The sequence below is a fragment of the Ixodes scapularis genome, unplaced genomic scaffold, assembly GCF_016920785.2.
Source record: "Ixodes scapularis isolate PalLabHiFi unplaced genomic scaffold, ASM1692078v2 PGA_scaffold1__304_contigs__length_218370807, whole genome shotgun sequence".
Taxonomy (NCBI): domain Eukaryota; kingdom Metazoa; phylum Arthropoda; class Arachnida; order Ixodida; family Ixodidae; genus Ixodes; species Ixodes scapularis.
Window position 1 is genome coordinate 92666846 of NW_024609846.1, and position 18906 is coordinate 92685751.

The window sequence follows — 18906 nt, forward strand, 5'->3', positions numbered from 1 at the left end:
CAAATGTCTGCCTTCTTTGCATCCCAACCTAGGAGACGGACAAGGCCGGCATGGTCATCCGCCAGTTCGTCAAGGACAACCTTTATGACAGGATCAGCACGCGGCCGTTCCTGAACTCCATCGAGAAGCGCTGGATCGCATTCCAGCTGCTGCACGCGCTCGCAGCGTGTCATCTTCACGGGGTACGTGTGGGAAATTTTGTCTGCTTTGCGCCGTTGTTAGAAATTGCGAGCACTCAATGTGCTGCTTGAATGTGGTGCCTCATTTCCAGCACCTCGCATTTTTGTGTTTTAATTTTCACTGCTGCACTGCAAGTATATCAGATAGGTTTCTTTTTTCATATGCAGTGATTTTGGAGTCTATAAGGTTAAAGGGACACTGCCCCCCCCCCCCCCCCCCCCCCCAAATTTTCTCAAATTTTTTGCCAGGCCATTTTGTCAGAAGTCCGAAGACCACCCAATCAGTATTTTGCTACAGTGTCATATATATTTTTAATAAGTTAAAAAAATGCAACTGTTCAATACCAAAACTGGACTGGGAAGGAAGAAGAAATATAAGAGGAGGAGAAAGATGCTGGAAATCACGTGGCTGTGCAACTTTTTTCTTTTCAACCAACGTATTTGCAGTTTGTTAGAAGACACAAAAAATGGGTATAATATTTTATGTCCATTTCTATTATTGAATGTGTGCCTTTGATGACCCATGACTTTCATTATCTTTGGTGGTTGTGTCTAAACCATAGAAAACGGCATGTGAGCGCGACTTAAACCGGCTAGTTTTTGATCGGCGGTTTTCGGGCGAAAAGAAAATGAATTTGAGCCGAAAATTGTATTCTGGGTAGTTTGGCTCTCACATGTCATTTACAGATAAAAACCATGGCAAGCATAAATACCCTGTTAGTGTCCCTTTAAGCGCAGCGGGTCTCAGACTTTTCAATTTCGAGGGATGCCTTTCGTTTTTGGCATACATAGAATAGTGAAACGGTGCACAAGTCTACAGGTAGGTTTGTAGACTTGTGCACTGCTTCACTGCTTTCAAAAACTAAACATGTAAAATGTTTTGTTTGCAGATTTGCCACGGGGACATCAAGCTTGAGAACATCATGGTCACTGGTTGGAACTGGGCGCTGCTCACGGATTTTGCGAGTTTCAAGCCGACCTACTTGCCAGAGGTAAGGACATGTTGCTTTCGCATTGCCGCCGACATGAGAAAATGTTCTTGTTCCATTTACTAGATAAGCTCAAAATTCAGTGGGCCCACGAAAAAGATAATAGTGTTTTTCTCGCCGGAGAAATGAACTGTGCATCACAGCACTCTCAGTCTCTGCCCAGATGTAAAGCTGGTGATCGAGACCAGATGCCAAAGTATCAGAACTAACCGTTACCTTATCCAGAAGTTAGAAGTGGTTTTCTGAAACGTTGGTGCACTAGTTACTGTCAAAATGGCTATCACCTGGATGATAGTCATAGAACAGCAGTACGAGGTCGGGTCTGCGACGTGCGAGTGATTTTAATTTTGAAATAAGAGCATTATATGAGTCATACCCGATACTTCAACTTCAGGGTAAGCGAGCACCATCATCTTGAATCCGATCATCCAGGAGCTAGGGTGCGCGATTCTCACACCGCAGTACCACCACTGTTGAAAGTTGCGAGTAGTTGACACCATTTATCCCCATGCATTCGTGGGCTTTGTCGGCCACAATTTTCGTTAGTTCGGAAACGGTCATCTGGTTTGGAGTGCTGTCGCTACATTTGGGAAGAGACTAAGCATATGGCGGTGGATAGTTTATTTTTACAGTGAAAAAACGCTAAAAATTTTTTGAGGGGGGGAGGATAACCCTGTACACTAGTTGCAATTTCATGAGAAAATTGCAGATTTATTTGGCTCATGTAGTGTGTTCACATTTTTCTGCTGTGCATGAGATCATGCATAGCTAATAACACTGAACTCTCAAGTGTGATATCTGTTCATGAAAGAATTCTCCCCAGTTTCAATATTTAGGCACACAAAGCTTGAAATGTCTAGATAAAACGAAAAGCCTCTCTTGTTTAGTGGTGCTGAAGCATATCATGATTGATGACAAGCAAAAAACCAGAAAACTGAAAAATATTTTAAAAACACTGCTAAAAATGGCTGTGTGAAAACCAAATGAAAAATACTTTATTTACGTGTTTGTCATGTGTATGGATCATGTCTAAGGAATGTTCAGGCATTAGTCAGTGATTATATATATGCAGTACTGAAAAGTGAGCTGGAATAAAATGCACCACTCTTGGCTCGTCTTTCCCCCCTCCAAGAAAATCTGATATTTACCTTCTGCACCGAGAAGTATAGTGAGCTCTAAATAAAGCCTCAAACATAATTACATATTTGTTGCTCACGAAAGGCTGTTACTGAGCAAATCTGTGATAACTAAACTCCACTCATAGTCACGAGGCTAATGGCAACAGATTTTTCTGTGCCCTGACAGGGTATTTACTCATTGGTCCTAAAATGGTCACATTACATGGTGTTTACAAATTTGTTTATATATATTTATATTTTAGGCATGCTATTATTTATGAACGAACCTGTGTGTTTTCAGATGTCCACCCTTTATGTACTGCCTGGCACATGGTAAAGCCCCTTGATGTGTTAAAAGTATTGCCAGCAGCCTTTGTCTAGACTGGCTGGGGCAGGCATACCAAGTTGTCAAAGCACCACATCATTCCTGGAGATGGCTCGTGATATGTTTTTTGCACAACGAGCTTATGTTTCGGCTTTGCATGAGAAATTATGGTAGATGCAAGAATTTAATATAAATTGGATAAAAGATGACAGAAGAATGTTAAAGACCACACTCTCCCCTTAATAGATAGCCACTGGATTAGCCCTAAAAGCAAGCACCGAAATCCAGCGATCACGGGCAGCAATAAGTTAGGGGGCAATGTTAGGGGGCAACTTGAAACTGTTAGTGCAAACAGGTTATTGCCGGTGTATTCTCTTTTAACGCAGAATGTGTTTATGGACTGGATTTTATAGAAAAGTGGAACGCTCAAGTGTGATGAAAAAGTTACATGCAGGCCAAAGCATCAAAAGAATGCATCTAGCCCGTAGCAGGCAATGCGGAAGCATATAGAAGGCATAATGAATTAATATAATTCATACATAGTCATAACTGGGAATGAACAGTCGAAACCAGAGAGATTCGCCAAGGAGCTCAGCAAAAGCCAAACCCTGGACCATTTGATCTGCAGTTCGACATCTTTGCTCGGTGCCACAGATAGGAGACGAACAAGAGCGCAGACAACTGGACTAAATATGACTTACCGCCGCCGATCGCTTGCAGTAGCACACGACCGTCCGCAGCAAGTGATATTTAGTCCAGCATGCTTGGTTCAGCATATAGGTGGCCATCAAAGGCGAGTTACACTTAGTCCGCAGTCGATCGTTGACAGTGAGTCATACTTAGTCCAGCTTACTGAGTTCGGGACAGTTGGCGGCAAGTCGTACCTAGTCCATTACGCTTTGTCCGCAACGACCGTTGGCGGCGAGTCATACTTAGACCAACATCGTTCCACTTAAATCCCATTTAAGCCGACACCACGGTCTGATGGTGCCAGTCAAGTAGTGCAAAAGGTGCATAATCACGGTGCTCTCTTTTTGGGGGGGGGGGGGGGGCTTGCTATCTCCAGCCAAACAAATCACGCAAGAGAAAAGCGCAGAATCACGGCACCTTCATTGTGCATGATTGGTGTAGTCGGTGATAGCGAATCTATGAAGACTATTAGTGCCGTGGAACAATATTTTTTTTATACTGCTCGATTGGCTACATCGAGTCGTAATGCCGGTAACTGTCGGACTTAAAATGAAACGGATTACAGTCCGCCCTCCGCAGGCAACTGTCAGCGGCTGTCAGTGGGGAGGGAAAAGCGCAAAGCAAGTGAAGAGGCATAGATAAAGCAAGCCACAACATGAGCAAGCATTGAGCAGCGAAAGAAAAATCCTCTCGGTTCTCTGCCACCCACTGTCTGTGGAGAGAACTGCTGCGCAGTGCGCGTTCGTCGCATCTGTTTATTTTGTGTTTTTCCTCAGCTGAACCTTCCCCCCCCTCTCCCTCCTTCCTTGCCCTCCCCGCACCCCTGTCAGCGCTCCGCTCTCCTTGTTTGAAGGAATGGCAGCAGTCGGTGATGCGATGACATCCAATAATGTGGCGGCGTGGGGCGCGCTGAGTACGGCGGTCTGCAGCCATGTGCGCAGGCAAAATCACTTTGTCATCCTGCAGCATAATCGAGAGGTGGGCAGTTAGTCAGAGCAATGGGTGGTCAGTCAGAGTAGTGGGCGGAAAAACTATTTCCGCCTACCATGGGGAGAACCTTGAAATGGCCATTTAAAGAAATTGGTAACTTTCGCTATAATTTGTGTATTAATTACGTTAGAGCGATTACCTTTTTAACGCGTGAACTTATACACCCACACACGGCTTTGATGTCACGCTGCTGCGGCGGCGCTGCTTTTGGCAGGGCGCATGCGCAAACGCTCCACTTGACGCGAATCTGGTTTCTGCGCACGCGCAGTGTCTACACCTCGTGCGGCAACAAGCCCCCCCCCCCCCCCCCTCCTTCGTGGGGGCTTGTTTGTAAACTGCGCGTTGGCCTATAGTTGTAGTTTCCATTAGTAAAACTTGCTGAGGATCGTCAAAAACCACTAAGTCGACTCATTCTTGGAAATATAGATGGCACGTATAGCATTCTCTGCCTTCTGAAAAAACTCAGTTTGGACGCGTTTTTATGTTTCGGTTTCCTCATAGGAGAAAATGTAGCGAGACATGACGCACGTGCACCACGCTTCTGTCCTTCATACCTATGTTTTGGTTTCCTCGTAGGAGAAATTGTAGCGTGACGTGGCGCACGTGCACCGCGCTTCTGTCCTTCTTAGAGCGGAGGTAAAGCGGTAGCTGCGCGCCTCGGTCTTGGGGGTGCAGGACCGACAGCGCATAGGTGCACTCCAGTAAAAAACCGAAACCTAGAAACGCTTCCAAAATAGAGCATTTTTTCAGAGTGCGCTAGAAATGCTAAGTGCCTTCTGTATTTCTAAAGCGAGCTGATTCGGTTGTTCTCTACGATCCGCGGCAAGTTTCTAATTGTAATCATACTTATAACCTCACTAATTAAAAGGTTAATTGCTCAAAGCCATTTAGTACACTAATCATACCGAACATTGTTAATTTTTCCAAATGGCCCCTTTGGCAGAGGGAATATACAACGTTAACCCTTTTTTCTGCGCGGTACATACTTTTCACAGGAATGACATGGCTCACGTTTTGAGAAATTCCCTGCACACGTTACGTTCCATCCTTTCGCCGTGTGCTCGAAATAAGTGAAAATCGTATAAAACTATAATTTCTCGTAGGTAATGCATAGATTAATCTTGCAAAGACTGCAATACCTCCAGTCTAGTTATATGCAGATCGGAACTGTTCCAGGGCTACCCAATAGACGGCACCAGTATACCAGTATGTTCTCTCGTAAGAGGTCACAAGCTATTGCAACGCAGTCGATTGCATACAAATTCAAACGCACGAGCCAGCCCTAAGCATCCACAAAAGATATTGAGGTTATTTTCTCTCTTCTTCCCCGCAGGACAATCCCGCGGACTTCTCTTACTTCTTCGACACGTCGCGACGAAGGACGTGCTACATTGCGCCGGAGCGTTTCGTCAAGACTCTCAATCCGGACTCTAGCCACTTCCTTCCGGAGGAGGGCATCGGGACGGGGGAATTGACGCCTGCCATGGACATCTTCTCTCTCGGGTAACGGCCAACACGAAGCATCCCCTACATTTTGCGGACAAAGGTTCCGGTTCGAAAATGTGAAGCTTCCAGGCCAGTCTTTTAATCGTGGCACTCAGAATTATTTGTCCTATGGATTTGTGTCAGTGCTAGCGAGCCTAGATTACTGAACGTTTACGACGGCCCGATCGGGGTCACGTGGATTGTTGGCCGCGTCTGCAAACGTCTCCGCCTCACCGCCTGCTTTCCTCCTCACCAGGCAACGACGCAACGCATGCACGCTTGTAATAGATTGGTTCAGGTGGTGTCCCTCCATTAAATTGAAAAAGTGTGCCGTGGTTTTAGTTTCCCCCTCTCTTAAATCTAGGCTCTCTAACCAATCTTCCCACCTGCCGGTGAAAGCAGTTACATCGCGGTTTCGCTCTGCAATGACCGGGTAAAAGTTGGCAAAAATGACTAGGGGAAACTGAAACGTTTAATGGGGCGAACTTGTGCCCAAAAGTAAAAATTGACTGCATCTCCACGTGGTGAATGATGATGATTGGGGCAAAGCTCTGGTGGTGCTTGTCTGCATAGACGCTGAGCCACAGCATGCCGAGCCTTTCGTTCGTTTTCATTCATGTCAGAAAGAGAATGCGTGGTATGGAACGTGGTTATAGTATACGCATTTGAGCATTTGACCGCAGCGCCCTCTCGTCTATAAACATTGAGCCAATGCATGCAAAGTTTAACGCAATTATATACGCATTTCATCGCAGTGCCCTCTCCTGTATAGACGTTGAGCGGTTACATGCAACATTTCATCTATGACATCCCCAGCTCTTGAGTTACTACCACATCTCGAAGCCCCCCACTCGTCCCGCAGTCGTGGCCGAGGGGTTAAGGCGATGAACTAGAAATCCATTGAGGTCTCCCCGCACAGGTTCAAATCCTGTCGACTGCTCAAACTTGTTTTTTTTTTTTTTCATCATTTTTTTTTTCACATGAGCACGTGAGCTTACGAGCACAAGCATGAGCACCTGGAAGATCGATGTGAGCACGGATGCCGGAAGGACAAGGCTAGGCCCTAAGGAGCTTCGCCCCTAAAAAAGCGGCCAGTTCGGGATGCCGTCAGCCACTCGGAGGGAGTGCAAACATATCTTTTTGGGCGAAAGGGTAGTGGCTCCTGTACAAGGTTTTTTTTGTTTGAAAAAGCGTGGGACAGCTCAGGATGCCTGCCTCTGCATTTGACGTGTGAACTCTGGGATATTCAGAAGGAAGTTCAGGCCTATATTTTTATTTGAGGCTGTGGCAACTACCTACGCATGTGGACTATAGTCCACATGCTTAGAGCTTGGAATTTTATGCGTCGCAAACTATCTACAAGTGCCAACCATGCAAGGATTTGTTCTTTATTGATAGAGTATTATGGCAAAACACGACGGATTTTATAAATTACAGTCTGTTTATAATGATTTATGTATGATACAAGCTTCTTTGTGAGCTAATAAAGCTGGCTTCCGTCAAGGTGTGCTTTTTTCACAGAAATTTCACCCTGCAGACTGTATGCATTGGGTGCGAACTGTGGTCTTGAAAATACGGTATAATATAAGGAACATCACAAATAACAGAGATAGAGAGACCGGCTTAGATGATTGTCTAATTAAGTTACCTATGCTAACATCCTGGCATTTTTGTTTTTTTGGGGACTGAGATTCGGGACAAAATCGTTAAATGAAATAAAGTAAACGCTCGCTCAAATGTCCATTTTGATATGGGTACATAACCTGTGCAGACAATAAATAATAGGTGGTTGGCATTCACTCCGCAATGGCTGGGGTATACTAGTGCTCTTTCAGATGTCTGCGGCGAAATCCTAACTCTGTTTGTTTCCACTTTGCTAAGCTGACATGATGGACAGAAAGATAGCTAGACAATAGGCTTAAAAAGAATCTAGCATTAACTACCATTTTTCTAAATAACATGGGTGCCTAGAGATTTCTTTTCATCTTTGAGGACTGCTACAATTATTTCTTAGCCAAACTTAATCCCAATCTTTTTTTATATATAAAAAAAAAAAGCTTTTATTTTATAATTTGCAGTCACATAATATTAATCTGTCACACTCTAGATATAGTGAAGATACTTTAAAGGTAAGAAAATAATTCTCAAATTTTAATAACACTTTTTGCATGTGCTATCTTTATATTTCACATTTTGTATAAATATATGGATTTGAATTTTTTTTTTTTTCATATATTACGCAGTTTTGAACACACTTAATTGAAGCATGGGCATGAATTTATATCCTGTGAACTCTCAGCTGCCATTTCCTTCAGGATATTTGCGCGTGCCGCAATTGGATGTGGGAGGGGGTAACAAAGACCCACGGCAATGGTGCCATAAAACATGTGCCTGCGTAGAAGAAGGAAATGCTTGTGTCTGACAAAGAGTAGGCCCAGCACAAGCTTCAGTTCAATGTGGTGAGCAGTGTATGTGTACTATGGTCACTGACAAGGTGAGAAATGCAGGGAGGTTTTGCAGTTGTCCCACCTCCAGCGCGAACTTCCCACCTGTTCGACGACGCTTTGGCATCTCGTGCTCCTTCAGCGTGCGCACGTGGCCAAAGCATGGCGGAAGCCACGGAGCACATGCTGGAGGTCTGGCATTCGAGAGACACACCCTGCCATTCTCATTCTGTCAATGACTGTATTAGTGCGTTTTTCTTTCAGGACGTAGCACCATTGTGAGCTAAACTGGAGTTACTGCAGATCTCTAAACTGATAGCTCGCTCCTCTGAATTCGCAGATGCGTTCTGACAGAGCTCTTCACGGAGGGACACCCGCCCTTCGACTTCTCCCAGCTGCTCTCGTACCGAAGCGGAGAGTACAACCCGTCAAAGATCCTGGAGAAGATTGAAGACGTGCAGCTCAGGGTCCTTGTGCTTGCTGAATGTCACTAGCATTTTGTTATTAATGCGAAAGCATTAACTGTCCCACAGAGCGAACCGGTGTTACCAGTTTTTGAAGCCGCGAAAAACGGCACCTAAATTGCCCTGTCCCATGGAGCGAAGCCTGTTGTTTGTAGCAGCGAAACAAGGAATAAATTCTTTTTGGCTTTGACACGTCATAGTTCTGAGGAGTGCCACACCATGGCGCTGCAGCCTAGTGCACCAATAAAAGGGATAGGGTGGCGCGCCCGCGGCTGCCCCGTTCTCCCCCTTCTTGGGTCACATGTCAAGCGTGGCCGATGTCCGGAGGGAGGGGGGGGGGGAGCAGGAAATTCCCACTCCTCACATGTTCTTCACTCTGCTTTCAGCCTTGTAACGCCGCGGAGGAGTGGGGCACGCTGCCCGCTGTCCTCTGTGCCGCGGACAGCGGGGCTCGCTGCTTGTAGGAATGCAAGAGCATTCCTACATGCAGTTCATTCCTACGAGCTTATGTGTAGGAATGCAAAAGCTTTTCTATACTTAAGCAGTGTTAAGTGTCTCCTGTATTAGTCAGAGTTGCTATGAAGAACAACAGGCTCCACTCAACTATACAGCTAGTATTTGTCTAAAAGTCTTTTGGGATGTGTTATCGGGACTATCCAACATAGTCTGGACAACACAAGAATGGTGACCAAAATGCTTGTGCCGACCTAGTCCAGACAAAGCACGAAAGATGCAAAAGCTGATGGGAGGAACTTTAAAAATTATTTCCTTTAGGGGGGACACTGGCTAGAGATTTAACTTCTGCTCGAGTGATTGGAATTAAATTTGCAGGGGAGATTTAACATCAGAAATAGGTGTATTGTGCCAACTTTCAGCTCTCTGGGACAATTTTGCATACTTGTAGAAGATGATCTGTTGCTCTTTGTTACAAAATCTATGATATGCAAATGAAGCTATTAAGCACCATTTTGACTACGTGAATATAAAGTGGGGGATGTGGGACTTTGGGCCATCTAGTTTTTATAACTAAAATGTAAATATTCCAGGAAGAGTTATAACCTCTAAATTTGAGATGCATGTCTGTCCTATGTCAATTTTTAAAACCTTGTTTTCTCTCAATGAGGACTTTAACTTAAAACAAAACGAAGTAGATAGCCCAATGCCCCAGTAAATTTCAGTTCAGAGACATCTTGATTGTGGTATTAGAATGCTTTTACCTTCGAACAAAAGATTCTTTCATTTGAAATTTGCAGCAAAAAAAGATTGAGACACACCTAAGCATTCCGTACGAGTTCTGAACGCGAAAGCGTGCAAGCCGCTCGTCCGCTCCCTTTTTCGTCTGCTGCATACTTTTCGTCGCCAGTCAGCACGTGCGCTCCCCGGGGCACGGTGACCTTGGATGCTCCGAGCCCAGGGGAGCAACGGCGTGCTGATGGACACGCAGCACCATGGGGTGAGCAGTCGTGGAAACTGATGAGCGCAGCGGCCAATGGGAGCCCCGTCGACGGGCGCCAGCCAATGGAATCGAAGGATCGGGGAAACTATCTGCCATTTTCGCGCTTCAAACTGATGACGTCAGCTCGCTCCATGAGACAGTTAATGATTTCGCATTAAAAGTGGAACTGAGAAAAATGCATTCAAACTCAGAACTCCTTTACTTCGTTACTGCTTCACAGCATGTTGAAAATATTCTATATTCACGTAACTATTTGGCATATGGTTGTCAAATTTAGCTTAAGGGTGCACATGTAAAATCCTAAGAGGTACCCCACCCCCGAAAGGTAACGCACCCTTTTTTGTGGCTTGATTTGCTATTTTCTTTTAAACACCGAAAGATAGCCCACTCATAGTAATTGTAGTGTTCAGATCCATGATGACCTTGGCGTAAATGCTGCTAGGTAGTTATGGCAGGATATAAGTGAACATTGCTGACTGGGAGGTACAGCCCTCTTTGCTTCATTGCCCCTCGCATGATCTTAAAATAGCATTCCTCAACTTTTTTTTGTTGCACTCCGACAGTTAGCTTACTTCTTATTTTCACCCAATTCGCTCTCAATTTTAGGTGGGCTATCGCCCAGGATATTACGGTGATTGGTTTCTAAAACCAAAAAAATTGTTTTAAAAAATAGATTAAAAAAAAAAAATTGAAATTTTTGCTTGTCTTTTTTTTTTAGGGAGCCTTGGAAGCTTCGGCTAAGTCGCTTAATTTTCTCGGCGTGTTGAATAACACCTTGTGATGCTTTTTAATTAAATCCAGACATAAATTAATCAGGTACACTGAGAAAGGTGTCGTTTTATAAGAGTTGGGAAGACTGCGTTTCGGGGAGTGGTTATCAAGTTGCATGATGTGTCTCGCAGGAGTTCATTAGTCACATGCTGAGGAGGGATCCTAGTGAGAGACTGTCGGCCGAGGAGTACTTGGAATCTCAGCGTGATCGCGTGTTTCCCCAGTACCTGTACACATTCCTCTACGACTACGTCAAGGAATTCGCAACCCTGGCCCTGACGCCCGACGAAAAAGTGGCGAGGTAAGCTTAACCAAATGAGCAGAATGATCTTGAACAGCTTCTAGAGTGTTAAGCTTAATTTACTTGGATCCCATATAGTAAATGAAGCATACTCAGGTTTTGAGAAGGGGGGGGTGAGGTTTGGTGGGTATGCATTGTGCTAGCTCTCTCCTTTCTTTTCTCCTTTCTCACTGGTGCGTAGGAACGGGGGCTGGATAGTAGGGTAGGAACTCTGTATTAGTAGAATAATCTTATAGGAGTGAAGGCATTTCACCGTCGGACTGTATGTGCAGCAGCATTTTAGGGAAAGTGATGCAGTACCCTCAAGGAAGAGGTGTGTGGATGAAGAATAGAAGTTCTTTATACGTTCACAATTCCATTGCCACGTGCCACGTTGCATATTGTTTTGGCAGCAAGTGCTGTTCTGTCGAATAAACCCATCAAGTGCTATATTGCACTTTCATTACTTTTTTAGGAAATGTCTAAGCCAGACGACTTTTCAGTCTGCCTGCTTTCGTTTGCTGTTTGTGGACTGTCACCCGTCTAACGTTCTCCTCGTATGTGGTTCTCAGGCTCCGTCAGGACATCCACGCCATCCTGTACTCCCTGGTTTCGTCCAAGCACTCCAGGGCGGTCGACCCCTTGGTGGGATGCGAAGGGGATCACGAGGAACGGGGTAACCCGGGCTCGGACGGGCTCCTCATCGTGGTAGCCCTGCTCACGTCCTGTCTGCGCACTCTGAAGCAGCTCTCTGCCAAGCTCCAGGCCTTGGAGCTCATGAAGGAGCTCACGCTGCACCTGAGCTGCGACATCATCCTCGACAGGCTCCTGCCCTACATGGTACGCCGCATGATGCAATTATCAAAAACAAAACTTTGGCGCTTTTTTGCATTTTACTTCAATAGGGCACAAAAGTTTACCCCTTAGGTTAGGACCTTCGAACGAGCACTTTCTGCCACACTAGTAGCTTTTATGATTGCCCTCTAATACTAAGAGAAAAAGCAGAAAGAACCGGCGATTGTTTCTAAGTACACCGTACAGCACTGTTAGCATGAACCCTTATAATAGCCCGATCACTGTTTTTTTATGCTTTTCTTTTAGTATCTAAAGGTTGTCATCAAAACTTCTAGTTCTAGTTTTAGTGGACCGTACGCTAAAGCTTTGCGTACGCAAAGGAATTGTCGGTCGGGAGTGCGCATGTGCAAAATGCAATGGAAGGGCTAGCGTATTGCGGACGCACGCAACGTTGGGGATTTTGCGCTGCGGTCTAGAGGGCTTTGCGGGGAGCTCTCGAGAGATCTCAGGCCCAGCGAGAGCACCAGCTTTAAGATGGCAGTTACCTTGACTGGCGCAGCATGGGCGATGAGAAACTGCGTCGTGTTCAGCTGAGCAATTCTTTCCGGGACCTACTGCAGCTGAACTAGCGCATAGTAAAAATGTTCACAGCTCGCAATGTGCGTGAATGCTGCGACCTGCTCTACAGCCTCTTTTATAGTTCAGTGGTTCTAAACCATTGATGTTCCTGGACCCCTTGTGGATTGGCCAAGATGATGGAGGACCCTTTTCGTGGTGAGGGGAAGGAAAAGGTATAGGTTTATTACGATAATGATTTAAAAAATGAATATAACTAAGGGCCAGTGTAGAGTAGACTTCTTTCATTGAGAGACACACACGAGAAAACTCACCCGAAAATTAAAACATTTCTTTTTAATCTAAAAAAGCTTTTTTATTGTTGAACTTGACTGATGAGGCGGGGCTTTGCGGACCCCTAGAATGCCCTTGCGAACTCCAAAAGGTATGCGGACCCCCATTTGAGAACCACCAATGTAGTTCATCGCCGACAGATGAACGACTGTTGAAAAAATTGCCCAGGTTGTCACGGTGCGCTGAACATCAGTAGGTCATGGATCTCTTCCCACGGTAGCATTAATAAAAGGTGCCGTTTCCACGGTACAATTGACGGAGGCTTCGTGATCGAATTTGGTTACGCACTCAACCTCATAGCCTCCAAATCCCGCAGAAAAGTGCACTTGACCAGGCAGCTGTGGCTTGGCTTAATTTGAAATAAAGTGATTAGGAACATTTTTATTTTCAATATTTCTTTTGAGGAGCATGGTGGAGCTGTAAGCACCCAGAATTCTATGACTCTGGAAAATTGAAACAAGATCACGTGAGGTGTTCACTCGGCAATGTTTTCGGAACCCACAACTGAAATCGGTCCGAGCAGGTAGTTTTTAGCATATGCTATACTATTGCGCACATAACGCTATACTAAAACTGTCTTGTGTCATGAAAAGTGCTCATTTGCGACTTTAACCTAAGAGGTAAAATATAAAGACAGCACCGACATCATGTTTGTGCTAGCAGTGTCACGCAGTGTTCTTCAAATGGCCATTCTGATAACCGCACGAGCAGCAGAGATAATTAGAGGGGCGTGGGCTGAATGTCAAAAACACTTTGCTAGCATTTTAATTGGTTTGTGCGCTGACACAGTGGTTGTTTTTTGTACCGAAAGGCTCTATCAGTTAGACATTGTGCCAGCATGCTCTTGTTTAGTTGTTAATTTTGACTCTGTGTTGCACCTCATTGGCTTAACTAATTCTCCATAGTAGTGGAGGAAACTGCCATATCACAAGGCAGGCTGACCTTGCACTGCATGATAGAATCTCAAAATAAAGCATATCCTTATTGTCAAAATGAGGAGATTTATCTAAAACATCCCCTTTTGGAACAGATTTTTAAGGCAAGTCGGTTTAATCTTTTTGAAGAATGTTATACTATCTGTCATTTGAAGTCTGCTACTCTTTTACCGATAGGAGAGAAAACGATTCAGCAGAGAAACTTCAAGCTGCTTACATGTAGAAATACTTTCACATTCCTTCATGCAGCGCATTCCTACGAGCAGCGCGCCACATTTTCCTTTTTCACATGGCACTCCGGTGGTGACATTACGCTGTCCCACTGCGCAGGCATGGCGAACCCCGCCAGCTTCACGACTGCTTCCATGACGAAGCATCAGCATTGCTGTGCTTTTCTTTTTGTTATAGTCCTGAGGCATGTCCGCTTTGACCTTGAGTGCCCCCACAGGCTTCCATGAGAAAGCATCTGCGTTGCTGTGCTTTCCTATCTGTTGTACGGTATTTCTGAGGGGCATGCTTGATGACGTATTTGTGTGACCATTTTTCGGGCACAATACCGCCTCTTTTTCGCGTAATGGGACAAGGAAGGCTTTCGCCTTGGGACGGTAAGAGAGTATGTACTTGAGCTAGCTGGTAATTCATTGTGGGGGATAAAAGCGCTATAAACGATGTACAAGTTGAAAAATTATGAACACAACTGAATGCAGCTTTTACATTGGGGAGGCCCTGCTAGGTCACAAGTCTTTGTGATACCACTGTGTATATATGTCCTTTTCGTTAGTAAACTTTAGTTGAAAGTTACAATCGTTGGTGTTCATCATTCTTCTACTTGTCCATTGTTTTTAACTTTTTTATTGCTGTGCTTTGACAGTATATCTGTCTAATTGAGTGGATGGTTCTCTCTTTTAGTTGTACCTTGTGAATGACAAGTACCCCCGCGTTCGAGCCGCCGCAGTTGAAACATTGACAGCTTGCCTTACCCTGGTCAAGACTGTTCCAAGAAGGTTCGTTGCTAACTCAGTGTCATGCTTTTTTTTTCTTTCTAACTTGGATATGTGTGTTTTTATGATTTTCATTCTTTCCAGCGATGCCAATGTTTTCCCAGAATACATCCTTCCAAACCTTGTAAGTTTGCTCATTTTCTTTTATTTATTGCTGCTAGTATATGAATATGAATGTCCATTATTGAAGTCAAGAGGTTGGTAGTATTCTAAGGAAGGGGCCAGTTGTCTGTTCGGTAGACAAGCTCGAGGCAGCGGGAGGAATTTACAGTTTTTTTATAATTTGAATGTAGAGGCACCAGGTAATTACGACCTTTTGTGGCAATAATGAATGCCAGAGGTGATTTTGAAATGTATTTTCTTAAGGGGGGACACTACCCGGAGAAAAAAAGATTCTTCAAAAAACATTGATTTTGAAAAATTACATATTTACATCCATCTACATCCAGAGAGTATTCCCAGAAATTTTCACTAGTTTACACTGCATAGTTAATTTTTTATAAATTATTTTCTGTCCACCAAAGCTAAAGGAAAGGTAGGGTTTGGAGCACTTTGAACACATTTTTCTCCGTTCCACTTTTTTGTATAAATACCATTTTAGTCAATCTATCGTTTGAGAATGGAAATACAGGCAAGGCTCGTTCTTCACTTTTCCTGACTGAAATTTAATAAGGAATGCGCCTATGGAGTTTGTTTGTCACTTTACGGATGTCTTTTATAAAAAATGTTGACATTTTGTCGGAGACACAGAAGACCAAAAAGTTGACCAATTTCGCAGAAGACAAAATTGATAGAAATCAATTACTTTTTACAAAAACCTTTCCATAGGTGCACCTCCTAGGCATTCTGCTACATATCTAGCGAATAAAAATCTTTAATATTGTGATAGTTTTCTGACGATAGATTAACTAAACAGTGTAGGGGTGTTGCTGATAGAAGCTGTCCTAATTTCCTTCCCAATTAACCGACAGACCTAAAATTTTGTTATGCACCCTCTAGCATGACCACCAGCCTACCCTGTAAATTTCATTAATTTTAAGCCAAGGGTTCAAAAGTTAACCCTCCCAGGGGGTGTCTCCCCTTAAAGGGATTTATTGTCACTAATTGTTAAGGAATTACCTTTGGAGACTTTGACGAGCGTGTTGGGACAGATGTAACAGTAAGAAAGCACAAAACAAACAGAGGGACGAAAACAGACATGTACAAGCTTTCAGTTTACAACAACATATATTTGACGCCAGCGAAGTCTGCACCAACAACCGTCAGTGGGGAAGGGGGACGAGCAAGAGGGAGAAAAGGAGGAGGAGAAGGTTGAGAGGGAAGAAAGGGGGGAGGGAAGGGAAGATAGCGTTTCCGCATACGAAGCGGATTGACGGCCGAAGGCCGAAGGGGGGTCTTGTTGTTCAAGGTTGTGCAATTGGAGTCCGAGAAAACGCCGGCCTCAGAAACACCAGTTCTGGTTTTTTCAACTAGAGGGATGGGGAAGCAATGTTTTTCTTGGTGGTGGTCATCCTATAAGCTTCAATCTCCCATAGCGCTCCCGGTGCCCCCCAACCACTTTTGTCTCGTTGAACAATGGCGTGCATGCCTGGCACTCCTTACCGTGAACTATAATAGGATGAGGCCATCAATGAGTTCGGCCTGTGCAGGTTCCAGAACGCTTCAGGCGTTCCACTGTCCGGGTTTATCCAGTTGCTCCAGCTTTACCTCCGCTCTACAATGATTGAGCAGAACGGAGAAGTGTTTATTCAAAAATCAGGTGTATGCATTGGGTCCTGCCCAGTGCTGAGTGAAATCTATCTTTCCTTCGTTGATAGGATAATCGACGAGGAACTACGGAGCATCGTGCCCGGGTGTCAGGTAGTGCGCTATGTGGATGACTATCTTGTAATTCACCTCACAGGAACCCCGGTCCCTTCTATTTCGCCTTGTTTTCTCAGTGCAGCAGGCAGCCTCAACTTTAAGAGAGAGGACCCCTCGGAGGAGGGACTGAGTACTTAGACATCAGGTTGTATACGACAGCGACGGGTATCTGCTGGGCATTTCGGCAACGTTCGGAGAAACCAGTTCTTCCCTTTTCCAGCTCCCATTCCAGGTCCGTTAAGACGGGGGTGGTCACTTCATTGATCTCCTCTGCACGCAGTAGGTCGTGCAGTCACTAATGTGAAAACACAATTTAACCGCCTTCTCAAGGCAGGTTACCCGATGGACCTACTCAGTTCTGCTACGCAGAGGCTCATCGTAAATCGAACTCCCCGCACTTCACGAGCTGCTCCGGGCGGGGGGATTGCCTGCATTCCCTACATGCATAACGTGGCGCACCGCGTCAAGTCTCTCGCGTCTTGCTTTGGCACCAAGGTCATTTTCAAATGCAGGTTCAAACTGGGTTCCATGTGCAAACTGGTTAACAATGCCAGTTCCCCCCCAGCTTGTTAAAAAAAACACGGCTCTCAATTCGTTCGATGCGCAAAAGAAAAAGTCTACTCAATTCCTCTGACCTGCGGTACGGAATATATCGGCCAAACAGGCCGATGCATAAATGATCGCCTCCGAGAACACCACATTGAATGCGCGTCACAGCCAGAGGGGTCATTGCATCCTAGTATTATAGTTCACGGTAAGGAGTGCCAGGCATGCACGCCATTGTTCAACGAGACAAAAGTGGTTGGGGGGCACCGGGAGCGCTATGGGAGATTGAAGCTTATAGGATGACCACCACCAAGAAAAACATTGCTTCCCCATCCCTCTAGTTGAAAAAACCAGAACTGGTGTTTCTGAGGCCGGCGTTTTCTCGGACTCCAATTGCACAACCTTGAACAACAAGACCCCCCTTCGGCCTTCGGCCGTCAATCCGCTTCGTATGCGGAAACGCTATCTTCCCTTCCCTCCCCCTTTTTCTTCCCTCTCGACCTTCTCCTCCTTCTTATCTCCCTCTTGCCCGTCCCCCTCCCCCACCGACGGTTGTTGGTGCAGACTTCGCTGGCGTCAAATATATGTTGTAAACTGAAAGCTTGTACATGTCTGTTTTCGTCCCTCTGTTTGTTTTGTGCTTACTTACTGTTACAAATTACCTTTGCTTTTGTTCATGGAAGCGTCTCCCTAGAGCTCAGTCGAAGGTTAACTACCAGAGGCGCGATTCGAGTAAAACCTGTTGAGGATTCTTCGTCCAAACCACTTCTCAATTTTATGTGTTCGCAGCTCAGTGAAATCTTTTCCAAGTATTGATTCTGCTAATGCATATTCTGTGGTACAATGGCTACTACGGAATAATCATGTTGAACTGTCTCACACTTTAGCATGAACATTGATGCTAATGATAGCACTTTAACATGAATCAATGCTTAGGACTGCAGTTCCAAATCAGTCTAGTCATGCTATTGAACATGCTTTCTTATCGTTCAGCAATTTAAAAGCCATAAGCAATAAATAGCACCTATTCATGCTCTAAGTGGCATCGGCAGCCGATGTAACAGAGACATGTAGGAGCGATTTATGGATGTAGCTGCTGTGCAGGCCTGTGTGTCCAGACTATAATGCACACCCGGTGCATAGTCCCCAAGAGCAAATTTGGGATCAAAAATAAAAGTTTTTGCTTTGATAGTCCAGACTTAGTGAATAGTCCGAAAGTGAAGATGATCATACACAGTGCACCTTAACAAATGCCTACTGTATTAGCTCACAAAAAAAGCTTGTATCATACATAAATCAGCATTAATATACCCCATTATTCATAAAGTCCTTCACGTCTTGTCACTGTAAATGATCTAGAAAAAAACAAATCCTCTTATAGCCCGTACCTGTAGATAGTAGTCTGCATCAGGTAAAATTTCAACTTTTAAACATGTATAGTCCGTGGACTATAGTCTGGAAAATATGGTAATTGCATGCTGATCATTGATTTTTGTCCAGATGCATGTGACCCAAGACAATGCAGTCATTGTGAGAATGGCACTTGCTGAGAACATTGCAGTTCTTGCTGAAACTGCTCTCAGGTAGGTACCAAAGATTACTGCTAAACAAATCTATTAGTGATGAGTTTTTCGTTTTTTTTATTGGTATTGTATAAAGACTGATG

At 44.7% G+C, this 18906-nt stretch overlaps 1 protein-coding gene across 3 annotated transcripts in view; it reads left to right on the forward strand.

The window, feature by feature from the left end:
• The window catches only part of LOC8029946 (phosphoinositide 3-kinase regulatory subunit 4), a 70350-nt gene that overhangs the window by 2013 nt on the left and 49431 nt on the right, over positions 1-18906 (forward strand). For 2 of the 3 annotated variants that reach the window (XM_042290843.1, XM_042290844.1), the window contains 9 exons: positions 33-182; positions 1070-1171; positions 5625-5794; positions 8561-8687; positions 11043-11212; positions 11764-12031; positions 14740-14834; positions 14916-14955; positions 18741-18823. In XM_042290843.1, coding sequence (XP_042146777.1) covers positions 33-182; positions 1070-1171; positions 5625-5794; positions 8561-8687; positions 11043-11212; positions 11764-12031; positions 14740-14834; positions 14916-14955; positions 18741-18823 — 1205 coding nt within the window. Of the gene's footprint in view, positions 1-32; positions 183-1069; positions 1172-5624; positions 5795-8560; positions 8688-11042; positions 11213-11763; positions 12032-14739; positions 14956-18740; positions 18824-18906 lie in introns of all 3 variants that reach the window. The other variant, XM_042290842.1, reaches the window with a different exon arrangement.